Source organism: Lepidothrix coronata, unplaced genomic scaffold (assembly GCF_001604755.1).
Source record: "Lepidothrix coronata isolate B3197 unplaced genomic scaffold, Lepidothrix_coronata-1.0 Scaffold223, whole genome shotgun sequence".
In the NCBI taxonomy this organism is placed as follows: domain Eukaryota; kingdom Metazoa; phylum Chordata; class Aves; order Passeriformes; family Pipridae; genus Lepidothrix; species Lepidothrix coronata.
Window position 1 is genome coordinate 699,432 of NW_016690403.1, and position 22,916 is coordinate 722,347.

General features: G+C 41.8%; 1 protein-coding gene across 9 annotated transcripts in view; it reads right to left on the bottom strand.

Annotated features, from left to right (window-relative positions):
- Positions 1-1,079: 1,079 nt before the first annotated feature.
- The window catches only part of GABRB2 (gamma-aminobutyric acid type A receptor beta2 subunit), a 159,660-nt gene continuing 137,823 nt past the window's right edge, over positions 1,080-22,916 (bottom strand). For 5 of the 9 annotated variants that reach the window (XM_017833864.1, XM_017833862.1, XM_017833861.1 and 2 more), the window contains 5 exons: positions 19,603-19,740; positions 18,320-18,472; positions 16,471-16,715; positions 5,022-5,072; positions 1,131-1,537 (listed from right to left, as the gene is read on the bottom strand). In XM_017833864.1, coding sequence (XP_017689353.1) covers positions 1,190-1,537; positions 5,022-5,072; positions 16,471-16,715; positions 18,320-18,472; positions 19,603-19,740 — 935 coding nt within the window. In that variant the 3' untranslated portion in view covers positions 1,131-1,189. Of the gene's footprint in view, positions 1,538-5,021; positions 5,073-16,470; positions 16,716-18,319; positions 18,473-19,602; positions 19,741-22,916 lie in introns of all 9 variants that reach the window. The other 4 variants (XM_017833866.1, XM_017833869.1, XM_017833868.1 and 1 more) reach the window with 3 other exon arrangements.

Below are 22,916 nucleotides of genomic sequence, written 5' to 3' on the forward strand. Positions count from 1 at the left end.
ATATGTGTACAGATATATATGTGTACAGATATTTATGTGTACAGATATTTATGTGTACAGATATTTATGTGTACAGATATATATGTGTACAGATATATATGTGTACAGATATTTATGTGTACAGATATTTATGTGTACAGATATTTATGTGTACAGATATATATGTGTACAGATATATATGTGTACAGATATTTATGTGTACAGATATATATATGTACACACACACACACTTCTCTATAGTGCAGCCTTTCCTCTCCTTGCCCCTGGACTCTGTGATTGCTCTCCAGCTCTCCCTGCCCTACAGGAAGGCAGGGCATCCCTGCTTTCCTTCAGCCATCTACAGAATTACTATTTGGGCAACCAGTTTTGGCACTTTGGACAGATGATTCCCTTTCCCCAACCCAGCCCAGCAGAATACCTACCCCTTCATCACTGAGGCATTTTTACCCCGTTGCTACATTCCTCAACTGATCCCAACTGTGGTCACTGTGGCTGTGAGCATCTGTTCTCCCTTTAAAGACAAACAAAACTAGTGCTTCTCGCTTCAGCTTCTGTGCAAACACCCAACCCTAAAATTATCAGTCAAAGGTTTAATTCTTTCAGTAAATAAAAGGAAATACCTGAATATGGTTGGGAAACCTCTGACCATCATCATCTTGGAAAGACGATAGGCACTATTTGTTTTCAAGTTTACACATTTGGAAAGTAAAGTGTATGTTTCCTAAGCATGACAACAACTCAGTACACCCTTTGCAGTGTAGGTGCATGCCTCAGATATGCAGTTTCCCTGGGAATGGCATGTACTGCTGTTGAAATTCAAACTTGTTTCTCAAATGCTGCTCTACAATTTGTAGCACTAAAATCAAATGACCATCAAAAAAAAGGACCAAAAAAATAAAAAGGGAGTGAAGGACAATGAGACAGAAACTATTTTCAAAATCCAATTTGCCTTCACACTCAAAATGCACTTATATATTGATAGGGGGATATGTCCATACTGCAACTTAACAAATATATGGTTTAGCAGAGACAACCAAAACATTATAAAAACAGACCATAGAGTGGGCCAGCAACTAAGGTGTTTTAAAGTAACTTTTTGTCCTGAATAGAATTTTTCTAAGTCCCACTTTTGGCTGTACAACCGGTTTGAAGAGAAATCCAGTTCTTGCTTCCTGCGTGGCTTTGTCTCTTAGTTCACATAGTAAAGCCAATAGACAATATTGAAGAAGGAAAAAACCACGGGGAAGAAGATGCGGGACCACCGATCGATGGCGTTGACGTCAGTCAAGTCCGGGATGGTGATTTTGAGCTGCGAGGCCCTTCTCCGTAGCCGGCTCTTCTTCTGGGCCACGTGTCTCTCGAGGGCGTTGCGGCCGAAGCTGTGCCGGGGCAGCCCGGCCTTGCGGTACTGGATGCTGGAGGTGTCATAGGCCAGCATGGTGCTGCGGGGGTCTCCCAGCCCCATCACGGCCTCCGAGGCTGCCATCTCGTTCTTGATCTCCAGGGTGCTCAACAAAATGTTCTCGTGGGGGTCCATCTGCAAAACACGGAGAGCAGAGTGAGCGGGGCAGAGGGAACCCCGCGGCTGCCAACCGAGCCATGCTGGGAGGGGGACACCTAACCCTGCTCCCTGGGGGTGGCAGCCTCTCTGAGGGACCTCAGGCATTCACTGTCATCTCTTGGGAACTCAACAGCAACAGGGCCAGTACAGGGCAGGGCAACAAAGGGCATTGCCCCAGACCCACGTTCAGCAAGCACAGGCTGGAAATGAAGTCCACGCTCAGCTCCTGAAGGTGGGATTCTGGGAAGGGCATCTGGGGAAAACATTGAAATTTCCAGGGGTTTTGAGGGGAAATCAAATGGAAGAGTCTGCTTTGTTTCAGTTTTTCTTCCTTCAAATGAAAGCTTCTGCTCTGACAGAAATGTCAAGTACTCACAAGGTCTCTCTGTCCCTATACAAGGCACAGGGCACTGCACAAGTGAATGCACGTTTCTGTCCCAATATTCCAACCAGGACTGGTGTTTACCTGGGAAAAGGCACCAGCTAACTATACCTGTGTGGAAACTATTCCCCAGTGCTAATGAGTTGCATAAATACAATGCATGCTGTGGAGACCTCCGTGCTGGGGCAGCAGAGATCTCCAATTTCAAGCAAGGAAAAAGAGATGCAGAATGTAATCACATCAAATGTACACTGAACAATTGTTTCAATGGGTAGATTTAGCTACTATGCATTTTTTTAAAGGCAGCTCAGTGAAAAAAATATTAATGCAATGTTGTAAAGAAACCCCTTAGACAATCAGGAGGATTTCAAAGATAAGGAACTAAATTCTACTCTTAGGCGATCTGGAGTAGATCTGAAGTATGGCAGGAGAAATTAAAAATAATCCATTTATAGAAAACAAATATGAAATCATTTAGGAAGTTCTAATTCTCCTCAGCCTTCCCTCTAAATATACATTTTGAATTGTGTGATTAAAGAGTATAATTAACTAAAAATACTTTAAAAAGAAATAACAGCTAATGAGAAGCTAATTAATTACACTGCCTTAGTGATGGTAGTGCAGATATACTCCAGGCCAAATAAGAGACAAACTTGTCCCAGAGCTCCTTTAAGAATAGCTCAGCCACATGACTCGTGCACACATTCCTGTGTACGGAATATATTCCATGGTTATTGCTCAAAGTGCACAAACTGCCACTTCTGGGGATTTCTGAACAATAATATGGAATTCTTCCATCTGTAATGTTTAGAATCCAGCCCTCAGCAGCAGGTACCTCCTGCACTACCCAACACACTGTATTTGCCATCATTAATCCTCTCTGGAATACTTCCCATGGCACTGGGAGAGAACTGGGGTGACAACAATTGCTTTCAGCAGCACCCCCTGCACAGGTTCTGCTCTGGGAAGGTGCTCACAGGAGTACTTTGGACCTACTGAAACACTGTCATTTGAGTGATTACATCTGTTCCAGTGATGCACAAAAACTGCCATTGCTGAGATGCCACATTTCCCTCTCTCTCACTTTTTTTCCCACCCAATCTGTGTGAGTTTGCACCCCTCTAGTTTCAGTATATTTGAGTTTTAAATTAGATGTAGTGACTTAATGTGAAGCAGCCAAAATCTTCCATTTTTGTTTGCTTTCCATCAAAGCCAGATGAAATCTTTGAAGTTTCTAGTGTGTTAGGGAAATCCATTTTTTTTTTTCAAAAGCACTGGAAAAATGGGAAAGTTGAGCTGAAACTCGAGAAAAATTAATTTAAGCACAATACTGAGCATGGTGAGGAAACAGTGTGTTCTAGCCAGGAAGGCCATCAAACTGGTTCTCACCTGCATCAGACAAAACTAAGGTAAAACCAGTATTCTGCCATTAAAACAAACAAAAGCATCCATGTGGAAATGGTGTCAAACAGATCTATGAAACTCTGAAAGGAGCTTTCAAACATTCTCTTATAATGAGTGCAGTTATTTAGAAATTCTTATGTGATTTTTGGGTGTAAGATAAAATAGGCTGTCCTTTTTGTTACAAGATCTCAGACCAATCATAAGACTTTCAGGATCCTAAAAATAGAAGCCATTAATTACAGGCACTTGGCATTCACTGATCCCAAGAATGTCTAAAACCCAAAGAGGTAAGTATTTTACAAGAGGGGTGCAAAGTCATTTGGAAACTACATTTTCCATAGTTTCATGTGACCTTAAGAGAAGGAGTTTCAGTTCCAGTGACATCAGGGGAAGTTTGACACAACATCCACTAACATGGTGATTTTACCCCTTAGCCCAGAGCCTGCTTATTTTCACCTCAATGTTGTGCATTCTAAAATACTATTTTTGGAAAGATTTTAGTGCCAACAAATGTGTTCACATCTTAAATCTTCTTAGGGTGAATCTACTTTAAGCATTTTATCCTTTTGATCTGCAATGATATTAGAAATTTGAGTTCTCTTTACATACTTGCATACATTCTGTGCAACACATGCAAGGAAGTTATTTTAGTTACTAGAGTTAGATACAGACACGTTTTAGTGACAGAGCATTCCTTCAGTTAACTTGTTTTCTTAATACAGCAAACTGCTGCAGATATCTGCTAATCCTGAAGCAGTTAGTAAGATTAGTGATGCTGGGCAGAAAAAAACATTTAGCAATGTTCTAAACTATCTTCTGGGGCAAAGTGTCTTCTCCTGCCATGTATCACACTGATATCAGAGCTGAAGGACAGCATTTTTCAATATTCCAAGAATTTTTCAGAAGAAATAATGAAAAATACAGTAAATATTAGTGATGGGCGAACCTTCAAGTGTTACAATAACCAGGCAAACACCACAAAGTTCAGGTGCTTCTTGAGCATTAAGTTGACCTTCCTGCACCTGAAACAGTGAGCTGACCATAAGAGCAACTGCATTTTTTCGTGGTACTTTGAATTCCCAATGTAAAGGAACTCCCAAAGTTCCAATCCAGAAGTACAAATGAAGAAAGAAAGAAATAAACAACAAAGAACTCAGAATAAATTAACCCAACTCTCCAACCTTGGACAGAAGGCTCCCTGTCAGCTCAGAGAAAGCTGGGAATGAAATTTCCACCAAGTAGGTTCGCCCAACCCTAAATAAAACATGCTCCTGGAACTAAGTGACCCTGGGCCAGAATGCCAGGGAATCCCAGCTCTTGCCAACAGCAGCCCCCGTTCAAAGGATCCCAAAGCGCTTTAGGAGCATCACAAAGAGGAAGCACTTGAGTTCCCAGTGAAGCACCATCACCCCAGAGGTGAAATGTGGTGACTGACAGTGCAGAACAACAACCAGATTTTACTGAGGAATGGAGAATGTTGTAGCCAATTGGAACTATGGGTGGGTGAGGGGTGGTGGGAATGCTGGGCAAGCAGAACAGTCACGGAAATCGAGATCTGGGGCTGAGATGACCACGCCATAAAAAAGTGCCATGGGACCTTTAATGACCAGAAACGGCCAAGACCTGAATTTTAAGTGTCTGAGGATAAAAACATTAGAAAACAATGAAAGATACCTTTGTTGAATACATTTCTGGACAATGATATGTGCCAATTATTCTTCTGTCCTGTAAGTTAATAAAATCAAGACCAGTTTCCTTAGAGATAAGGCAGCTATTATCTTTCATTTAAAATTAAAGCACTCTAGGGTAATAATAGGACAACTAATTAAAATATATAGGGACCTCTAAGCCAAAAATTAGGTATATTCAGGTATATTTTGGCTTCAGAGGTGCTATTACTGCCTTGCTCTGCTCCTCAAGGTAACATAACATTGTGATGTAAATGTAATTTTTCCAACTGGTCACTTGACCAAGGAAGGTATGATGATATGAAAACAATTATTAAAATTATTCTGGGGGAAAAGTAAGTGCAAAAGTGGTTTCAAAAGGAGGTGGAAGAAGGTTAAAAAGGTCTCTTGGTGTTGAAGGATTGTTCAGCCATAGAACACAGACTCTTTATGGTGAACAGCAGGGTTCAAACTGAATGGAGAAATTCCCAGGGACGAGAAAGGAAGGGAGGATGAAGATGAAAAAGCAGCAGCAAGTACCATGGAAATAAAAGGTGAAAGCAGAAGTGGAGCAGAAATGACCAGAGCTCAGCAACCAAGTGAGAGGGTGAGGTTTGGATAAATCAATCTTAAAACCGGATGACAAAATATATGGTGCAAGTGATACTCATTTATAGGTCCAGGTCAAGTGGAAGAAAAGCTGACTCTGGAGCCCTGGAAGAGGCCACGACCTTTTTGGTGGTCTCAAACAAAGGGAATACAGAGAAAAGTGCAGAAATGTTACCATTATATGTTCTCCCTGATACCTAGAAACTCCAAAATGATGGCTTTCTTGAGGAATTCCTCTCACTTATACATTAGCAAATGTAAAATACAACAAAATTACAACTCCCACACACATACATCAGGAATCCTCCAAGGATGACCAGATCTCTGGAACAACTGACTTTCAGTAAAGCAGCACATTGGTGATTATGCTCTACTGTTCTACCAAACACAGCTTGATAACACTGATGAACTGAAAGGATATAATACTGACATTCCTGTTTTCTCACATACTGTCCATTTTCACCTACAACCTTTAATTACAGGCAGGCACTGATGGCTCCTTTCGTGGCAGAATGGCTCAGAAGCTGTGGACACAACAGGCAGCAGGGATGAAATTTCCCATGGAAAAACCTTCTGAAACAAAACAGTTGTAAATTGAAAAGAAATATCCTTTTGTTAAGTAGGGCTGCCATTAGCCAAAGACAAATCTGGAGAGCTAAACCATGAAGTTTAAAATGGAAGTACCCAGTCTATCCCAAAGATTAACACCTGAGATGTGGCATTTGGGTCCTGTGAACAGACACTCTGAAGAACTGAAGACAGAAATAAAGCTCCCTTTCCCAGTGAAGACCTACATGACATGCCTAGATATCTAATTTAACTTGTTCTAGATAAAGACCTTGGTGTTATCTATAGCACAGTGTCCCACCTCTGGACATCTGAGCTTTGCTTGGAAAATCAGCAACATCCCATTCCTGGCTCCTGTCAGCACCTCTGGCAGGATCAGGTGGAGTCTGCAGTGAAGTCTGAAGCACTTCTCGTGTGACAGGGATGTTCCCCCTCCCCAGCAAGGTCTGAGTGACTGCCTGGGAACCCCTGACCTCTGGGGCTGCCCTGCCCACACCAGGCAATGGGGGGGAGGTACATTAGCTCTGCATGAGCTGCTCTCAGGTTCACTCTGGGAGAAAAAAGAATTAATTATTTCCAAATGGCACCTGCCTAAAGCTATACAGACATTTTAACAAGATAAGCCAGTCTGCTAGATAAAGCCACAGAAATTTATAGCACACAAATGCCCAATATTTCAAAATATTGTCATATTCAACAATGGCTTTAGCAGTGGAACAAACACAGCATTTCCACTGCCTGTACAAAACTGAATTTCCTGCCAGCACTGGAGTTACTGTTTATGAAACTAGGCTAGAATGCACTGGCTCAGGTCGTGTTATACCCCCGAGATTTGGGTCAGGCTGTACAGCACGTGGTTAGAGGGCAGTAAAATTGGGATGACTCATAATTTCAGGTTACTTTGCTTGGTGTCAGGTTAGAAAATTCAGAAAAACTCTGAAAATTAAATAAGATTTTTGTTTAGGTTCTTGAACTTTTTAAAGCCTAGAAATCTAAGCAAAAAAAACCCCTAAGAAACCTGCAAGAGTTAAAAACAAAAGTGAAAAAAAAATGCAAGATCTGAACATGGAGTTTTAACATTGCTCTAGATACTTGTAAATCAATTTCTAGACATCCAGTTTTACGTTCTGATACATGTAACTTTGATCATGGTCTTCAGTAACACATCAATAACTCAGCTGCAAGTACTGTAGGATTACAGAGAAATGGTTGAAAACACACTTCCTTCGGCATCCAGGGCTTAAGTACAGGATTCCATACTGGAGACACTGAAGAACTATTCCCACATAAAATGACAGAGGCTGAAGCATCTTTGGTTTGGTGGCATTTGAATAAAAACCACAAAATATGGACTTGTCCAAACTGCTGCCCAGAATCCAACATTCTAAACCAAAACCAAGCAGAGAACCAAGCGAGGTCAGGACTGTTGTTGGAAACACGGCCCCAACAGGAGACCAGGGGGCAATCAATGGGACACTGGTGTCCTGTCCCAGCTGGAGGCATCAGCACCTTCCCAAATACCACAGAAACAGCCCTGGGGGTCTGGAGCAGGGGGGATAAATCACCTCAGCCAACAAAGGAGAAATAGGGAGTGCTGTGATTCTGGAGAAAAACACCTTCCTCCCCTTCCCTTGGGGCCGAGGCCGTTCAACCCAAACTGATCTCTGGGAAAGGGAAGGAATGAACTCTGCAAGTGAGGCCTCCATGACATGTCATCTCCAGCCTGGCACCAACACACTACCCAGAACCAGCCAACAGTGCCTGAGTCAGGAGATGAGTTTGCATCTTTGCTGAAGTAGAGCCATTAATTTAACAGGACAAACAAATACTGAGGTCAGTCATGTTTTCAACTGATTTCCTGAGACATTTGCTCTCAATCCAAACTCAGAAACAATGCACATACACATATGGAGAAGACCATTTTCTTCTTTTTCAACCTGCAAGAACATATCACAATGGGGGGCTTAAATATTAGTTAAGAACTAACTGGAAAGTTTTCAAATCTGAATAACCTTCATATTGATGTTATGACAGTAAAAATAAGGTTTATCAGTTGCTCCTCTAAAACAGCTTCTGTAAGACACTGAAGATGTTATTTTTCTTGTTTGAAGTCAAATATAATGTGCAAGAACTCTGCAGCACATCCCTGATGTGAGAGTGGGTGGCCTGGATGACAGTCTACCAGTGTTCCATCCACCTGACCACGACACACGCACTTGTCAACAGATTCAGGCTTGTGATTTTGGGGAAGACATAATTCTCGGGCCCAGGCCAAAATAAAACATGGCCAGAGGCATCATGAGGTCCAAGGATAAAACTCTGGAGAGAAACTGCAACTAATTCAACAAAAAAATGAATTAGAAGTCCTGAGATTTTTCTATGGAAAATCACTGAGAAGTTTTTGTTATAGAAAAAAGAAAGATGAATTTCTAATGTTTTACAACAAATTTCCAAATTAAAAAAGATCCAGAAAAGTAGTTCTTATGGTCATGTTCAGTGTTGATTTAGAAGCCTGAAACAGAGCCAGCTGCACAACTACAGACACTGCAAGGCTCAGAGGACCAGTCCTGACAATATTAAAATGGAAAGTCTTCTGCTTTCAAATTATGAAAAAAACCAGTCTGAATTTGTTGACTGAATTAGAACATTCCTGTATGATTGACTTGTACACTGATAGTCTGCTTTTCTGGAGAGTCTAACATTTTGTCACTCATTTCAAAATGAGTGACAAGAATGAAAGAACTTTGATGCCAAGACGTGGTTAGTCATTTCAAATTTGTTTCTTAGTAAATTTCTGTGTGTGCAAAATATATATCAATGTTATGTACCACTGCAAACTTTGTATTATACTTGGTTTCGTGTATGCATTAATTCTAGAGAAAATAAAAATCATATTATAGTTTTCTCCATGACATTGTGGTGGCCTTTTGTGCCTGTAACCTTCAACCAAATTTGAGTTTCATCAGTTAAACATATTACAGTTCTATAGCAATATATATACATACAGATACACCTGCAAAATATAAACTGATGGACAGTCAGAGAACTTCAGAACACATTTAAAATTAGAGAAAAATGACTTGAATTTTTGGCAATAGTGTGCAGTTTGTTCTTCACACACATGATTCTATGGAAACAAGAGAAAAGAACAGTTACCAACATGTAAATATGGCAGGTGTTTGTGTAAAACAGGATTATGTTCAATGTTACCCAAGTTTCATCAGGTGCATTTCAGGAAGGGTGATCTACTTGGAATGTGAAAGCTATCCATGAGTTAATACGACCACACATGGGCTTCTTTTTAATTGAAAATGATTATATATTGCATCTGCCTCCTGCTACAAAAAGGAATGACACAAAAGCTGAGGAATCATCCCCCACACCAGTTCTCTCTCTTCATCAATCCCTACATGTAACTGGGTTTTTGACCTTCTCCTCCAGCTTTATTATCATTCACTTCAATAAACAAAAACCCTTCCATGCTACCAGTGAAACTTATGTGAAGGTGCTTCTCCCACCCAAAACTGCAGTAGCTTGAAAGGAAACAACCTCAGAATTTCATCAAGTAAAACATGTGCTAAACCCCTGGATTTCTGGAGCCCTTCCTTGCCAGTCACCTGCAGGAACCTTTGAAAACTTACAGAATACAGGGACAGAAAATGGTCCAAACAAAATATTACATGAAAATAATCATATTGATTTAGGCTGTGTGACCTTCACTGCTGCATCCTTCAGGCCAGCTCACAAGTGTTAAGTTTCTGACACCTATATTACCAGAAAGTTGGGTTTGTTTGGAGGACATGAGCAAGGACAGGCAAGAAGTGGTTTTTGTACATGGCTTTAACATGCAAGAAGTTTAGGGAGAAGTCTCAACAAGTTTTTGCACGGGGAAGAAAGTTAAATTGAAGTTTCTCATATTCCTAAAAGGAGGAATAGAGACATAAGAATAAAAAAAAGCTTTAGATTTCCATGTTTTATTATAACTTTTTATCATTACAGAGGTATTGTTAAAACTAGTTTCTAAGGAGTAAAAAACATATATTCATATATAGGCATGGCCATTCAGTTAAACTTTGACAAACTCTTTGGAGTTGATGTGTTTCAGGAAATCAATTCCCCAAATTCCCCAGCCAGAACACACCTTCTGGCCTGCAGCTACACACATTGCTTCTACTTCACTGGACATCATTTGTCTTTTCTGTGTCTTATTTCTTCACAGTTTGATATAATGACCTGAACTGCACTAAAGGATTCCTTCCTGAGCCAGGAGTGTGTTCAGTGCAGGGTCACAGGCACATCTCAGGCTGCAGATGCAGCACAAAAGCAAAAGGGATAATGTGCTTTAACAAACAGAGTGTGCACACACTGGTCCTACACTGATGAAACGTGGCATTCACAGGAGCATGGCTGCAGAAAAAACCCTCCCACAGCTGAGCTGACCTTTATTCAGATGTCATGTGGAATTGCAGAATTCCACTACAGAGTATGGAAACAAATCACCTCCTGACTCTGCTGCTGCTGCAAAGTGCTGGGAGCTAAATCTGCAACTTCCTCCATCTCACTCCAGCCCAGCCTCTGGGTTCATAAAAGCACTGAGAGGCTGCTCCAGCCCCTGTGCACTGCTGGCTGCTCCATGGGCAACTGCTCCTTGGTACTGCAGGAAGGCAAACTGAGGAGAAAGACCTAACTTTTTAAATCCATGCCTACTTTATCACATGTCCTTCAACAAACTTCCCTGTAAGGAACACCTTCTGACCCTGGATCAAGAATCAGTCCTCGTGCAGCTTTACCTGCACTGCAAACAAAAGGAAAACTCTGCTTGGAGGAGAGGGAAAGAGGATGAATGTTTTCACTGACAGCTGGACAGAGGCAGCATTAGCTCCAGCAATATAGAGCAGTGGGGATTTGAGATTTCAGACTGAAATTTTAAGAGCTTCCTGTTGCCTTAGAGTTTTAATATCCTGTTCAGTTTATTAAGGGAGTCTGTGCATATAGCCAGTTTAAAAATCCTCTTCTTACCAAAAGCTTTTACAGCTTATTGCAAACATGCTTTCTATGCTTATTCATGTTTTACACTACAAGTACCTCCACTCCACAGGGTATGAGGTGCAGTTCTATGTAATAGGTACTGACTGGGTTTAGGTACCTTTGCAACAGTTTCTCCTCCCTGGAGATGCATTATATGATTTCTTCAGACTGAAATGAACACATATTGCTGTGAACTGCAAAGACCAGAGACAAGCCAGCAGTGAATCAGAGGGGAAATAAAGGCATTATCCAGGCCTAACTGTTCTGGAGCACTGCTTTGGAGCAAGGCCCATTATCTGCAGCCCTGCTAACGCACCTTCACACCAGGGTGACAGCTGAGGAGGGTGACCCTGGCTGTCTGCAGGGCACTGAAAGCACCACATGTCTGCCTGCAAAGGGCCACAGTTACACAGCAGTGCACCCACTCTGGCTCAGGATAACACACTCCTTCACCCAATTCCAGCCCTCTCTGCCAAAAGAGACATCTATGGATATGACAATGAAAAATCCACCCAGGCTCTTGCAGTTATTCCCCAGCACAGTGGCCCAGAGAAGTCTGGCAGCTGTGCTGGGCCATGTCACAGGAGCTGAGGGGGCCATGCCAGGAGTGCTGGAATGCAGGGCAGGGCTGGCCCAGGACACAGAGTGCCCGTGTCCTGCACCAGCAGTGACTCTGAACAGGCACCTGGGCAAGGAGGATGCCCTGGGAGCCCCTTCCCTGCTGTACAACGGGCAGATGCTGCCCACCCTCAGCCTGCCCAGCTCACACTGAAATAACTGCTGTGATCCCTTTGAAACAGGTCACTGCATGGCCCTTTTTGCCTCTGAGCTCTGATAATGCAGGGCAGTCCCCTAAAAATGAGAGATGTGAGGAGAACTATTCAACTTTTCCAGCTAAATTGGTCAGACTCTTCTCCTTGGTCAAAAAGCTGCAGGGAAAAAAAATTCAGCAGCTGAGACAACTTGAAGGAGAAGAAAGATACCAAGTGAAGAGCAGCTAAGGGTGGGTTAAGCTCCTGTTTGCTATTTCCTTGCCATCTCAAGTCCTTCAGCAACTCTGTTCTAATCCAGATATAACAACAGTCGGCCAGTAGGGCAATGAACTGCAAAGATACCTGTATTTGTTTAAACATTCTTAGCTCCCTAAGCCCTACATTAATTTTTCAAGTACAATTCTATTGTATTCAAATCTATTAATACCCTGTTTAATCTAATTATCATGTTGAAGTTCCATGTTCTTTACTTGGTATCCAAATTTTGGATAGGAAAATGTCATTAGTCTGACAACTTCCCACGTTTGTGACTTGCACTGTGCAGCAGCAATGCCCTGTCACTGCCTCCTGCCTGAACACCTCACCTAATACAAAGACCACTGAGTAAAGAATTACTCATTGTTTTAAAAATACATTCAGTATATTTAAAAAAAGTATTTGTGTTCAGAAAAGAAACCTTATCTAAACATGCAGAGGTTAGCAACGTCACTTCACATTTCTTAAAAAAAAATGACTGAATAAATCTGTATAAACAGTTTTATGAATTGTTGCATAACACACTGACATTTTTCCCCTCTTTTCCACAGGAAAGTTGCTTTATTACTGCTCACAATAAGAGCAGCATGATTGCAAAATCAGAGGTAGTTTTATCTGTAACTTATGTTACCAGGTACTGCAGGTACATCCCTGTGCACTTGCAGCACTCCCTGTGCTCTGAGCCAGGCTGGAAACATGTAGGATTCAATGGTTACTGCAACTGCATCCAACTCAAACCACATTCCAGAGGTATTACACATGAAAAACACAATGCCACTTCTGGGAAGTGCAGTCACCCACAGGAGGACAGTCAGCTGAAGAATACTGGGAAGCCAGAGGCTGGAATTTGGCCCTATATTTCACATATCTGTTAATCATCTTGAGGAATCACAGACAATATATTAGATTAGTGCCCTGAGCCTAAAGAAAAGATAGAATGAAATGTGCCTACAAAGGATGAAAAGGTTGCTGATGACCATCAACATTCTTACTTAAAACACAGAAGTCCAAGGAATAAAAAGGGGATAACAATGGCTTAGAATATACACTCAGAGTACACACACCCTCCTTTATGGCACACTAGGCCTTCAAGCAGAAACACAACCCTCCCAGTTTGCCTACCCTTATTCACTCTTGCAGAACTCTGCCACTCAGAACAGAAGAGATTAAGAAACTTGAAACTATGGAGGCAATAAAGGCATTTGAAGACATAAGATGATAAACTTGAAAAGAGAGGTGAGGAAATGGTGTGAATGGTTTCTCCAGTAAAGGAAGGCTGGCGAGTGAGAAGAAAGCCAGTGATTTATCTGTAAACAACAATACCACTGTTTACACAGAGAAAAATTAGCCTTGGCAAAGGCAAAAGATGGTGAGTTCAGAGTAAAGGAACAAACTGCTGGATGCAGCTTGAGAGGTTCCATGGGTGGAATGATGATATTCAAGCCATTTTATTCTGAACTCCCTGCAAAGAAAATTAAGCAAGGCCAATATGATTTAACAAGTCTGTGGTAACATATCTGCCGGTAATTGAGTCTGAATCTTCCTGGAGTTTTATGTTCTTTAAATTTCTCCATGATTTTATTACTCCAGTTTCAAGATAGAAGCCCAGTTCCTTCTCTTCCTCTCCCTTACCCCAAACAGGTCCAACAATCTTTGAAAATCAGGGAGTACATGAAGTTACAATCTGCTGTGATGACTCAGACTAGATATAAGAATAATTTTTTTACAATGAGAGTGATGAAACACTGGCACACGTTGCCCAGAGAGGTGGTGGATGCCCCATCCCTGGAAAACATTGGAGGTCAGGTTGGACAGTGCTCTGAGCAACCTGATCTACATGAAGATGTCCCTGCTCATTGCAGGGGGTTGGAGTGGGTGACCTTTAAAGGTCCCTTCCAACGTAAACTAGTCTATGATTTAAAAAAAAAACAAAACAGAACAAACCCCAGACTCCCATATTTGGCATTTGATATGAATATGATATGAAATCTGAAGAAGGATTTGGCCACAGTTTCCCACTGGATAGCCATGGGGAAGCTCTGCAGCCACCCTGATGGAAAGCCAGGACATCCCCCCCTGAGTCACCAAATCTCCAAGGGATTCCAATGGATCCAGCAGATACCTGGAAAACCAGCTTCTCTTGTGCTTCTGCACTGTTCCATAGTCTCTCCAGCACCTTCTCCTAATTACAGGTGGAGTGTTCATTTGGTCCCATTTCTAAAAGACTTTGGCTTTTATGGACAACTGCATCTGAACTAAATTCAGCAGTTCAGGCCCATTTCTAATTCTTATACATGAAAATAATTATATAATATTTTGCTCCCCTTAATAGATAAAATATTCAGGTCCATTAGATATGAATCTGATTTCCTGCTGTTGGTCAGACACAAGAGCAGCTGTTGGCTCCTCTCCTCTCCCAGAGCAGCAGGACGTGGCCTCTCATCTCTCCTGTCACTGCTCAAAGGGCTGCAAACCTGCTTCTCAGGTCAGAGGGGATCTGGGTACCAGGGCAGAACTGCCAGACCCTGTGAACCAGGCTGGCCTAGGATATGAAGTAAAAGGCTCAGTACAAAAAAAATCTAAATAAAGTTGTTCCCAGAGTACTTTGTGTCAATCCTGTAGGCAAATTCCCACAACAGTTATTGGAATTAATTGCTCTGCTCACTGCACTGTACAAAAATACACCTCAGCAAGTGGTGGCACTCTGACACCCATGGACCTTCACTTTGCACTGATACTGGAGGAAAGACTTCAGCTAAATGCAGATCTAGTCTTACGAAATTACTTACAGGGTAGTTCACAGCACTGATTGTTTAATTGAAATTAAAGGGAAATTGAATAAAAAAACCCAATACAACTTGACAAATTAAATAAAACCTCACAGCTTTGTTTTTTCATTGCTGAAAAATCACCAATAGAAAGAAAAAGACGAACTTTACGGAGGTAAAAGATGATCTCTGTTAACATAACATCAAAATTAATCTCATCGTTATCCATTTGCCTCCATTCATTAAAACATGTTTCTTTCTAATTAAAAATTAAAGGAAACCCTAATGAATGGGTGAGATCGGAGCCAAGGCAACATAACTCTCCATCTTAAAAGGCTACAAACTATAACCTACAAAACTGTTTTGTTCTATCGACATGTGATGGGTTTTTGTTACTGCAGCAAACACAGAACAAAATGTTCTGTCTGCAGGCACACGATGTGTGTAGAAGTGTAGAAGTTCTGAACAAACATGAGAAATTCCATTCCAAAGCTGTATGAAACTTATGTTTCCAACTCACAAATAATCCCTCGGTTTTTTTCTAATTTGGTTTTGTTTTTTAATTCTTTGATTTTTTTTCTCCTTGGAGTATCATGCTGAATCACAAATTCAAAAAGCTTCCCTTGACAAAAAAACCCCAACAAAACAAAAAAACAAAAAAAACCCCAAACTAACAAAAACCCCCTCAAAGATAATTTAACTTTATTTAACTTTCCAATTTTGCATGTGTGTGAAAGGTTCTACATTTCACACTGAGTACATTTTTGCATTCAGCCCAGATTTGCCACTGTGTAAAACTCATCCAAAATGGTCAGAGTGACAAATTACAAATGCTTTATGATAAGTGCCCAATTTTCATTAAGCATAATGGATTCTTTTCCCAAAGTGTGTATCTTGGCAAATGTCTTTTCTGCCTCAATTCTCCCTCCCTGGGGGACCATTTTTAGATTCAAAATTAAGTACACAGCACGTTGATGCTTTATTTCTGAGCAGTTCCTCATTTAGTCAATAGTATCCTGGGCCATTATATGTTGAAAAAAAGCAAACTTGTCAAGCTTTAAACACTTCTGCAGCAAATATTTCTTATCCAGCTCCTCTGAAAGATTTATGAAAGCAGGTTAAATTTAGGTTTTAGTTCCAACGTTCCATACAGCTCTTACTAAAATATCAGCTACAGCCATCATTTTGGATTTTTTTCCTTTGGAAACAGATTATAGGTATTTAACTCTGCATCCTGACTAAGAAACCACCTCCCAGTAAAGCTTCAGAAACAAGTCCCTGAGCCTTCCAGGCCAGAGGGCAGCGGTCACTGCGAGGTGGCTGAACCCACTGCTCTGCAGAGCCAGGACAAGGTCACACAATTGCACTGGTTTTCTACAGAAAGGACACTTTAACCTGCCTGGAGCAGTGGGACCTGCCCTGCTGGGAGATGCTCCCAGTCCTCCCAGCCAGTTACCTTGTTGACGTCCATCCGCAGCTTCTCGTTGTTGGCACTGGCGGCTTTTTCCGCCGCCTTCTTCTGCCTCTGGGGGCCTCTGCCAAAGAAGATGTAGTTCACCAGGGCATATTCCAGCAGGGCCATGAACACAAACACAAAACAGCCCATGAGGTACATGTCGATGGCTTTCACATAGGGAATTTTGGGAAGAGTCTCTCGGAGATGGGTGTTAATGGTTGTCATTGTGAGCACGGTTGTGATTCCTGGAAAGAAGAAGTGACAAGTCTAGTGAGTGAAATGATTTTAATTTCCTAGCATAGTTCACAATATTCAAACGCTAGAGTTGAAAAATATTACTTTTTTTTTTCTGTGGTGGAAAAAAGACATCTCCAAACTCTGTCCTTATTCACAGAATCCTAGAAAGGTTTGGGTTGGAAGGGACCTTAAAAACCATCTCATTCCAACCCCCCTGCCATGGGCAGGGAGCCTTCCACTAGATCAGGTTGCTCCTAACTCCATCCACCCTGGCTTGAACAGCTCCAGGGATGGGGCAGCCAGAACGCCAGGTAACGTGTTCCAGTGTCTCACCACTCTCACAGGGAAGAAGAATTTCTTCCTAAGATCTGATCTAACCCTGCCCTCTGTCAGTTTAAAGCCATTCTCCCTTGTCCTGTCACTCCAGGCCCTTGTAAAAAGTCCCTCTCCAGCTCTCTTGCAGCCCCCTGAGGCACTGGAAGGTGCTCTAAGATCTCCCTGGAACCTTCCCTGCTCCAGGCTGAACAATTCCAACACGGCTTCACTAAGGGCCAGTTGGGCCTGACAAATCTGGTGGCCTCTGCAACAGGGTTCCAGCAACCTTCTGGAACGAGTCTCAGCTCTAAATTACCAGGCTGCAGTTACTGTTATCTTGCTTTACTCGGGCATTTTCAGGATATCTGCAGTCTCAAACTCTTAAGGGAAAATGCCACACAGAAAGGCTGGTAAAGCTCAGACTATTCTCTAAGGTTAAAATGTCAGATTCTCAATAGTATGTTTTATGGGGGTTTACTTGTTTTAGCTATACAAGATCTGTACTGGCAGGAATCAGTCTGATTTCCACTGATTTACCTGTACCTATTTGGCAACAGATACAGATATTTATTTTTGCAACATGCTTGGATCCTCTGATGAGGGGCTCAGTATAAACATGGGAGTAGTGAGGAGATAAGAGAGTACTCCAGAGATTAATTAGGGGAACAAATTTGGAATGTAAGGTAACAGTAAGGAAAAAAAACCCATAGAATCACAGAATCATTTAGGCTGGAAAAGACCTTTAAGGTCGTTGAGTCCAACCTTGAGCCCAGCTCTGTTCCCTCCTCTGGACCTGCTCCAGCCCCTCAATGTCCTTCCTGAAGTCAATTCTGAGGGGCCCAGAACTGGACACAGTATTTGAGGTGCAGCTTCATCCCTCAAGGACAAGTGAGCCACAGAAGCCTAGTAAAACCTTATTTAATTCATACCTGAAAGGAAAAGCAATTTATAATCCGTAACACAGAGCTGAATGTGTGTTCTGGCCTGCCATGGGCAAAAGCAAACCAGGTGCAGTCTCTTTGGAGACAAACAAGCAATAAAAGAACAGAAGATGTGGAGACACTCAGGCTAATTCTGGTTACAATGATTACACAGTTAGCTCATTCAGACACTAAATCCCTTTCATTTTTATTTAAATTGTGACGATTTAAATGCTGATTCAAACAATACAAAGTTTAACAAGCCAGACATAAAATATCTTACAGAATTTTTTTTCAGCTCATGCACTATCCACTAAGCCAGAAGCCAGAAAACACTCAGCTAATGCACACTGCAGGAGAGGTGTAAACAGGCCTACCTAAAGCAACTCTTGCAGCTGAAGCATCATAATTAATCCAGAAGGAAACCCAGGAGAGGATAGTGATCAGAATAGAAGGCATGTAGGTCTGCAGAATGAAGTAGCCAATGTTTCTCTTAAGTTTAAAGCTGAGAGACAGCCTTGGGTAGGCACCTAAAAGAGAATATTTGGCATGGCCGTAATTTACTTGTATAAAGCCTGAAATCATTTTCCTGTCATTCTGGTTTTATTATTTCATGCAACATAGAGTACACTCAGAGCTGAAAGATCCAGGATAATCAGCTGCAGAATTTCTAGCAAGAACTAGGATTAAAGCATCTTTTATTCTAAGGGTACAAGGATGCTCTGGGTGCATCTCTGCTGGTATCACAATGTCCAAGAATCAACAGCCAAAACACATGTCAGAGCAAGAGAGCACAGCAGTGCCTGTTTCCTGGCAGGCTGTGGTGTGCCCACTTCAGGGGAACCCTCATTCTCTCCCAGAAATTCAACACCTGTCTTTTGTCTCTGGATATCACAAGTAATTTACTGGATGAAACACCTGTTGAAATGGATGCCTAGAAATCATTATTCAAGTCCCATTTCTGCTTGGTTTGGAAGAATTTGGGATGCACCATCTTTCTACAGTCAAAGATGATTTCTACCCATATCTGAGTTTTGAAGATAATTTTTCAAACACACTTACAGGTTTCCAAAGTGGGTAGAGAACATCACAAAGTAACAGCCCAACCCAACTCTTGCCTCTCTTGAACAATTTAAGGTCCAATTTGATTTTCTCCTTCTCCTCAGACAGCATCTTTTCAGCCTTCAAAAACTCATACACTTTGCCAGAATAGGCTAAACTGAAAATCCTGTGGAACAAGGACTTCAGAGGTTTTACACTGATGACAAAATAATTATCCAATACATCCACAGCTTGGTAAAAGGAACATCCAGAAACAGGGAGGAAAAGGTTCCTAATTTCCTGCAGGCTGGGTTGTGACTGGTTGGGTTTATGGCCACACTGATACACTGAGGTGTGTAAGTGGCTTAATCAGATGTCACAGGAAAACAGAAAATACAGCTCATCTGATGAGCCTCAACATGACAGATGACTGTCCCTCTGCAGAGGGGAATGGACACCAGAGAGCTGTAAAAACCTTCCCCTTCCAAAATTCACAGCTGCTGCTCTCATTTACTCCTGTTTCTAAAATTATTGCTCTGATCCTGAACTGCACATTGTGAGTTAACCCATTTCTAAAAGTCTTCCCAGCCAATTCCCCTTTTAGCTTCCCTCCACGAACCTGTAGAGAAAACAACATTCTTGGTGATAAGCTTGTAGTCTACAATGGAGAACTGGGGCAGCTCGATCTTGGTCACTCCTGTGACAGCATTATCACCCCCACGCCAGTAAAACTCAATGTCATCTGTGGTGTAGCCATCTACAAAAACAGGAGCAGACAATTAACATCCACAGCTCTTCTGACACCACAGAGAACAGTCCAGACAATTCACTCAAAGCATAACTTCAAATATATTTTGAAAATCAAACCATTTATAACACAGTATGTAAAAAACATACAGACACAGGTCATTGTATATATAATTTCAAAAGGTAATCTTAGTGTATTATAATATTTGTTGGGTTTGTATTTTTTTAAGATATATTACATGAATATATCAGTAAAACAAACCTTTAAAACCAAATTAAGACTACCTACACACATCCCATCTCTAGATAGCAATGTACATTCAGTTTAAAGTAACTTCTGATCTCAAGGCTGGATAAAATAGCAGGAGTTTGCTGCAATTTCTGTCCCTGGGCACTGGCAGCAGAATCATTTCCTCCTGGTGCCCTGAAAGAGATGCTTTTCTGCCTGGTGGACCATGGTCAGTACAGGAGAAGAGAGGACAGTGAGAGTAACACAGGTGATAATTCAACATACAGCTGGCTCAGTGTGCTCTGTGTTTGTAACCAGACTGTGAATGAAGAGGACAAACTCCAGTTCAAACCCATTTAGTTTTTACTTGTAAAAACAGCATAATCCTTTTTCTAAAATGGCCTGAATGCAATAAAAGACAGCCACGTTCAGGGAGGCTTGGAAGAAGCAACTGGAGCAGAGGCAGCAACACCCATCACTGGTAAAAAACACCCACAAGAAACCACCAACCAAAAAAATCCCCCCACCCAAAGAGCACCCCAGAACACATGTTCACACAGTCACAAACATGTGCATGAAATAGGAATCTGGGTTTGCCAGACCAGCTGGCAGCTGAGCCAGCTTGCACACTCCAGAGCTGGTGGACAGACATCAGAAATAAATCTGTTGCAAAACCAGGAAATAAGATATTCAGTAATGTTTGTAGCCTTCTAAAGACTTTTGTCATTGAAAACTGCAAATAAAAATAATTCAAACATCAAATAATGACTGTGACTTTTTTGGAAACAGAGATAATAAAATTTTATATATATATATATATATATATATATAAAATCATGATTTTAAGTTCTCATCCACAAAGGACAAAATTATACACTAAACACCATTTTAGATTGCTCAAATACCACTTAGTTTCAAGGAATAATGCACTATGCACAGAATCTATAAAACTGTTTCTGCACATCATTCTATTTCCCTCCAATACAAAGACAGCAAAAGGCACACAATAAAAGAGCAGCACACTTAAAAAGTTTGCTTCCTTGAAAATGACCTGAAATACTGAGAAAATATTGAGCGTTTAAAGAAAAGAGGAATAGTTGTACTTGTCACTGAGATTACTGCAGTTTCTGAACTAACAGACTTGAGCTATGAAACACAGCTTGAGAACCTTTGACAAGAAATTCTAGTCTTTAATTTAACTTTTTTAGGCCAACTGCTTCTCGTGGTGAAGATTTCTGCCAAGTTGTGACTCTGTTCAGGTCCCACCCTGGCAACTCCCCCACCCTCCCTGGGCTGCAGGGGTGAGGTCTCCTCCTGCCTGGCCCCCCCGGGTTCTCAGGGCACTCCTGGAAAAGCTGCATCCCAGCAAACACTGAACCTGTCGATAACAAAAGCTTCTGTCACGTTCCCAAATCCTGCAGGGAAAGAAGGTTCTCCTCACCTTCCATAATGGGAATATTTCCCCTCCTGTGCCCCTTCTCCCAGGGGAGCAGCAGTGGGAAGGGAAGGGAAATTCCTGTCAGTACTGGGGCACTGGCTGTAGACAGGCAGTTCCTGCAGGATACTGGATTTTAAACACTGCAAGAGCTCCTTCATTTGCTGTAAAAGGCCCTTTTCCAGGCAGATCCCTGGCACAGGGATGGAGCTCACTAATGACTGTGCTCATGGCAGCACAGCCCCACTTCACAGGCTGGCTGAGGGGAGAACATTTGTGCCCTGACCGTGTGAAGCACAAATGCTGCACTCAGTGCAGTCAGTTCTGGGCTCATTTTTCCAGGTGTCGTGGTGGGAGGGACGTGCAGACTCTGCAGATCTGACATCCCTCAGCTTGTCGTGGCACCTTTCACCTGCCTGCTCACAGGTCTACCTTCAGAGAACAGGCAGACAGCTCACTCCTGTTTCCTTGTCAATCAATACTTTATATTTGTCAGGTCTCGCTCTGGGCTCTCAGAGAGAAAAATAAAATCGAAAATAAAGGAGAATGATTAAATTGGTTGATCTTGAGTTGTAAAAGCAACTTACTGCACTGAATGTTATGAAAAGTATAAAAGAAGATCCTTAGAGAGTTTAGGGAGAGTAATATTACCTTGTTGTAAGGGTTCACCCTTTGTGATATGGACAAGTTTTGCTGATATTCTGTCTGAAATCTACCCTGCCCTCCAACAGCAAGTTCCAAATTCTAATACCATTTACTGAACTTGGTGGGATTAACAAAGGTAATTTATTTATTTGTGAGGTAATCTAACTGATAGACTTCCCAACTAATAAATCAATCTTTTATTTTCGTTTCTGAAAAAACAAATGCTAAAATAAATTTCAGAAAGGAAAAAGCCATTTTTCTATGTAAGAGAAAATATGTTTATAAAAAGCCCAAATGGCTCTTTATTTTACTGTATTATTTAGAACATCTGCTCGTAGAACTATTTTGTCCAACTGCCTGGGAAGGTTTGGCCTTGGTCTGATCATCCCAGGGTTCACAGGGAGAACTCCAGGACTGCCAAGGGCTGCAGCACCAACCTCTCCCAGGCAGACGTGGTTCAGCTCCTCCCTGCACTCCCACAGCCTGAATACCAAGCACATATCCCCAACCACCTCCTGAGCAGAAATGAACTCCCTTGAAACTCCAGCCAAAGATTCCAAACTGCAGCTCTGGGGGCTCTGGGAGGAGCTGTGCAGAATTCCTGTGCAGAATTCCTGCTGCTCAGGGGCTTCCACGGGGCAAAGGCTGAGCTGAGACCACCCTGAGTGACAGGACTTGGGAGCAGGGATCAATCCAGGAATTTCAGGAAGTCTCTTTAAGCTTTCACTAAAACACTTCTCTCTCTTTCCAAAAAGGATAAATTATCCCATTCATTTCATAAGGTGGAGGAGGAGAGAAAAGAACATTACAGTCACCTATGCATGAATGCTATTGTGTACTGCTAAAGTACCCAAAGATAACTGGCTATAAGTCTAAT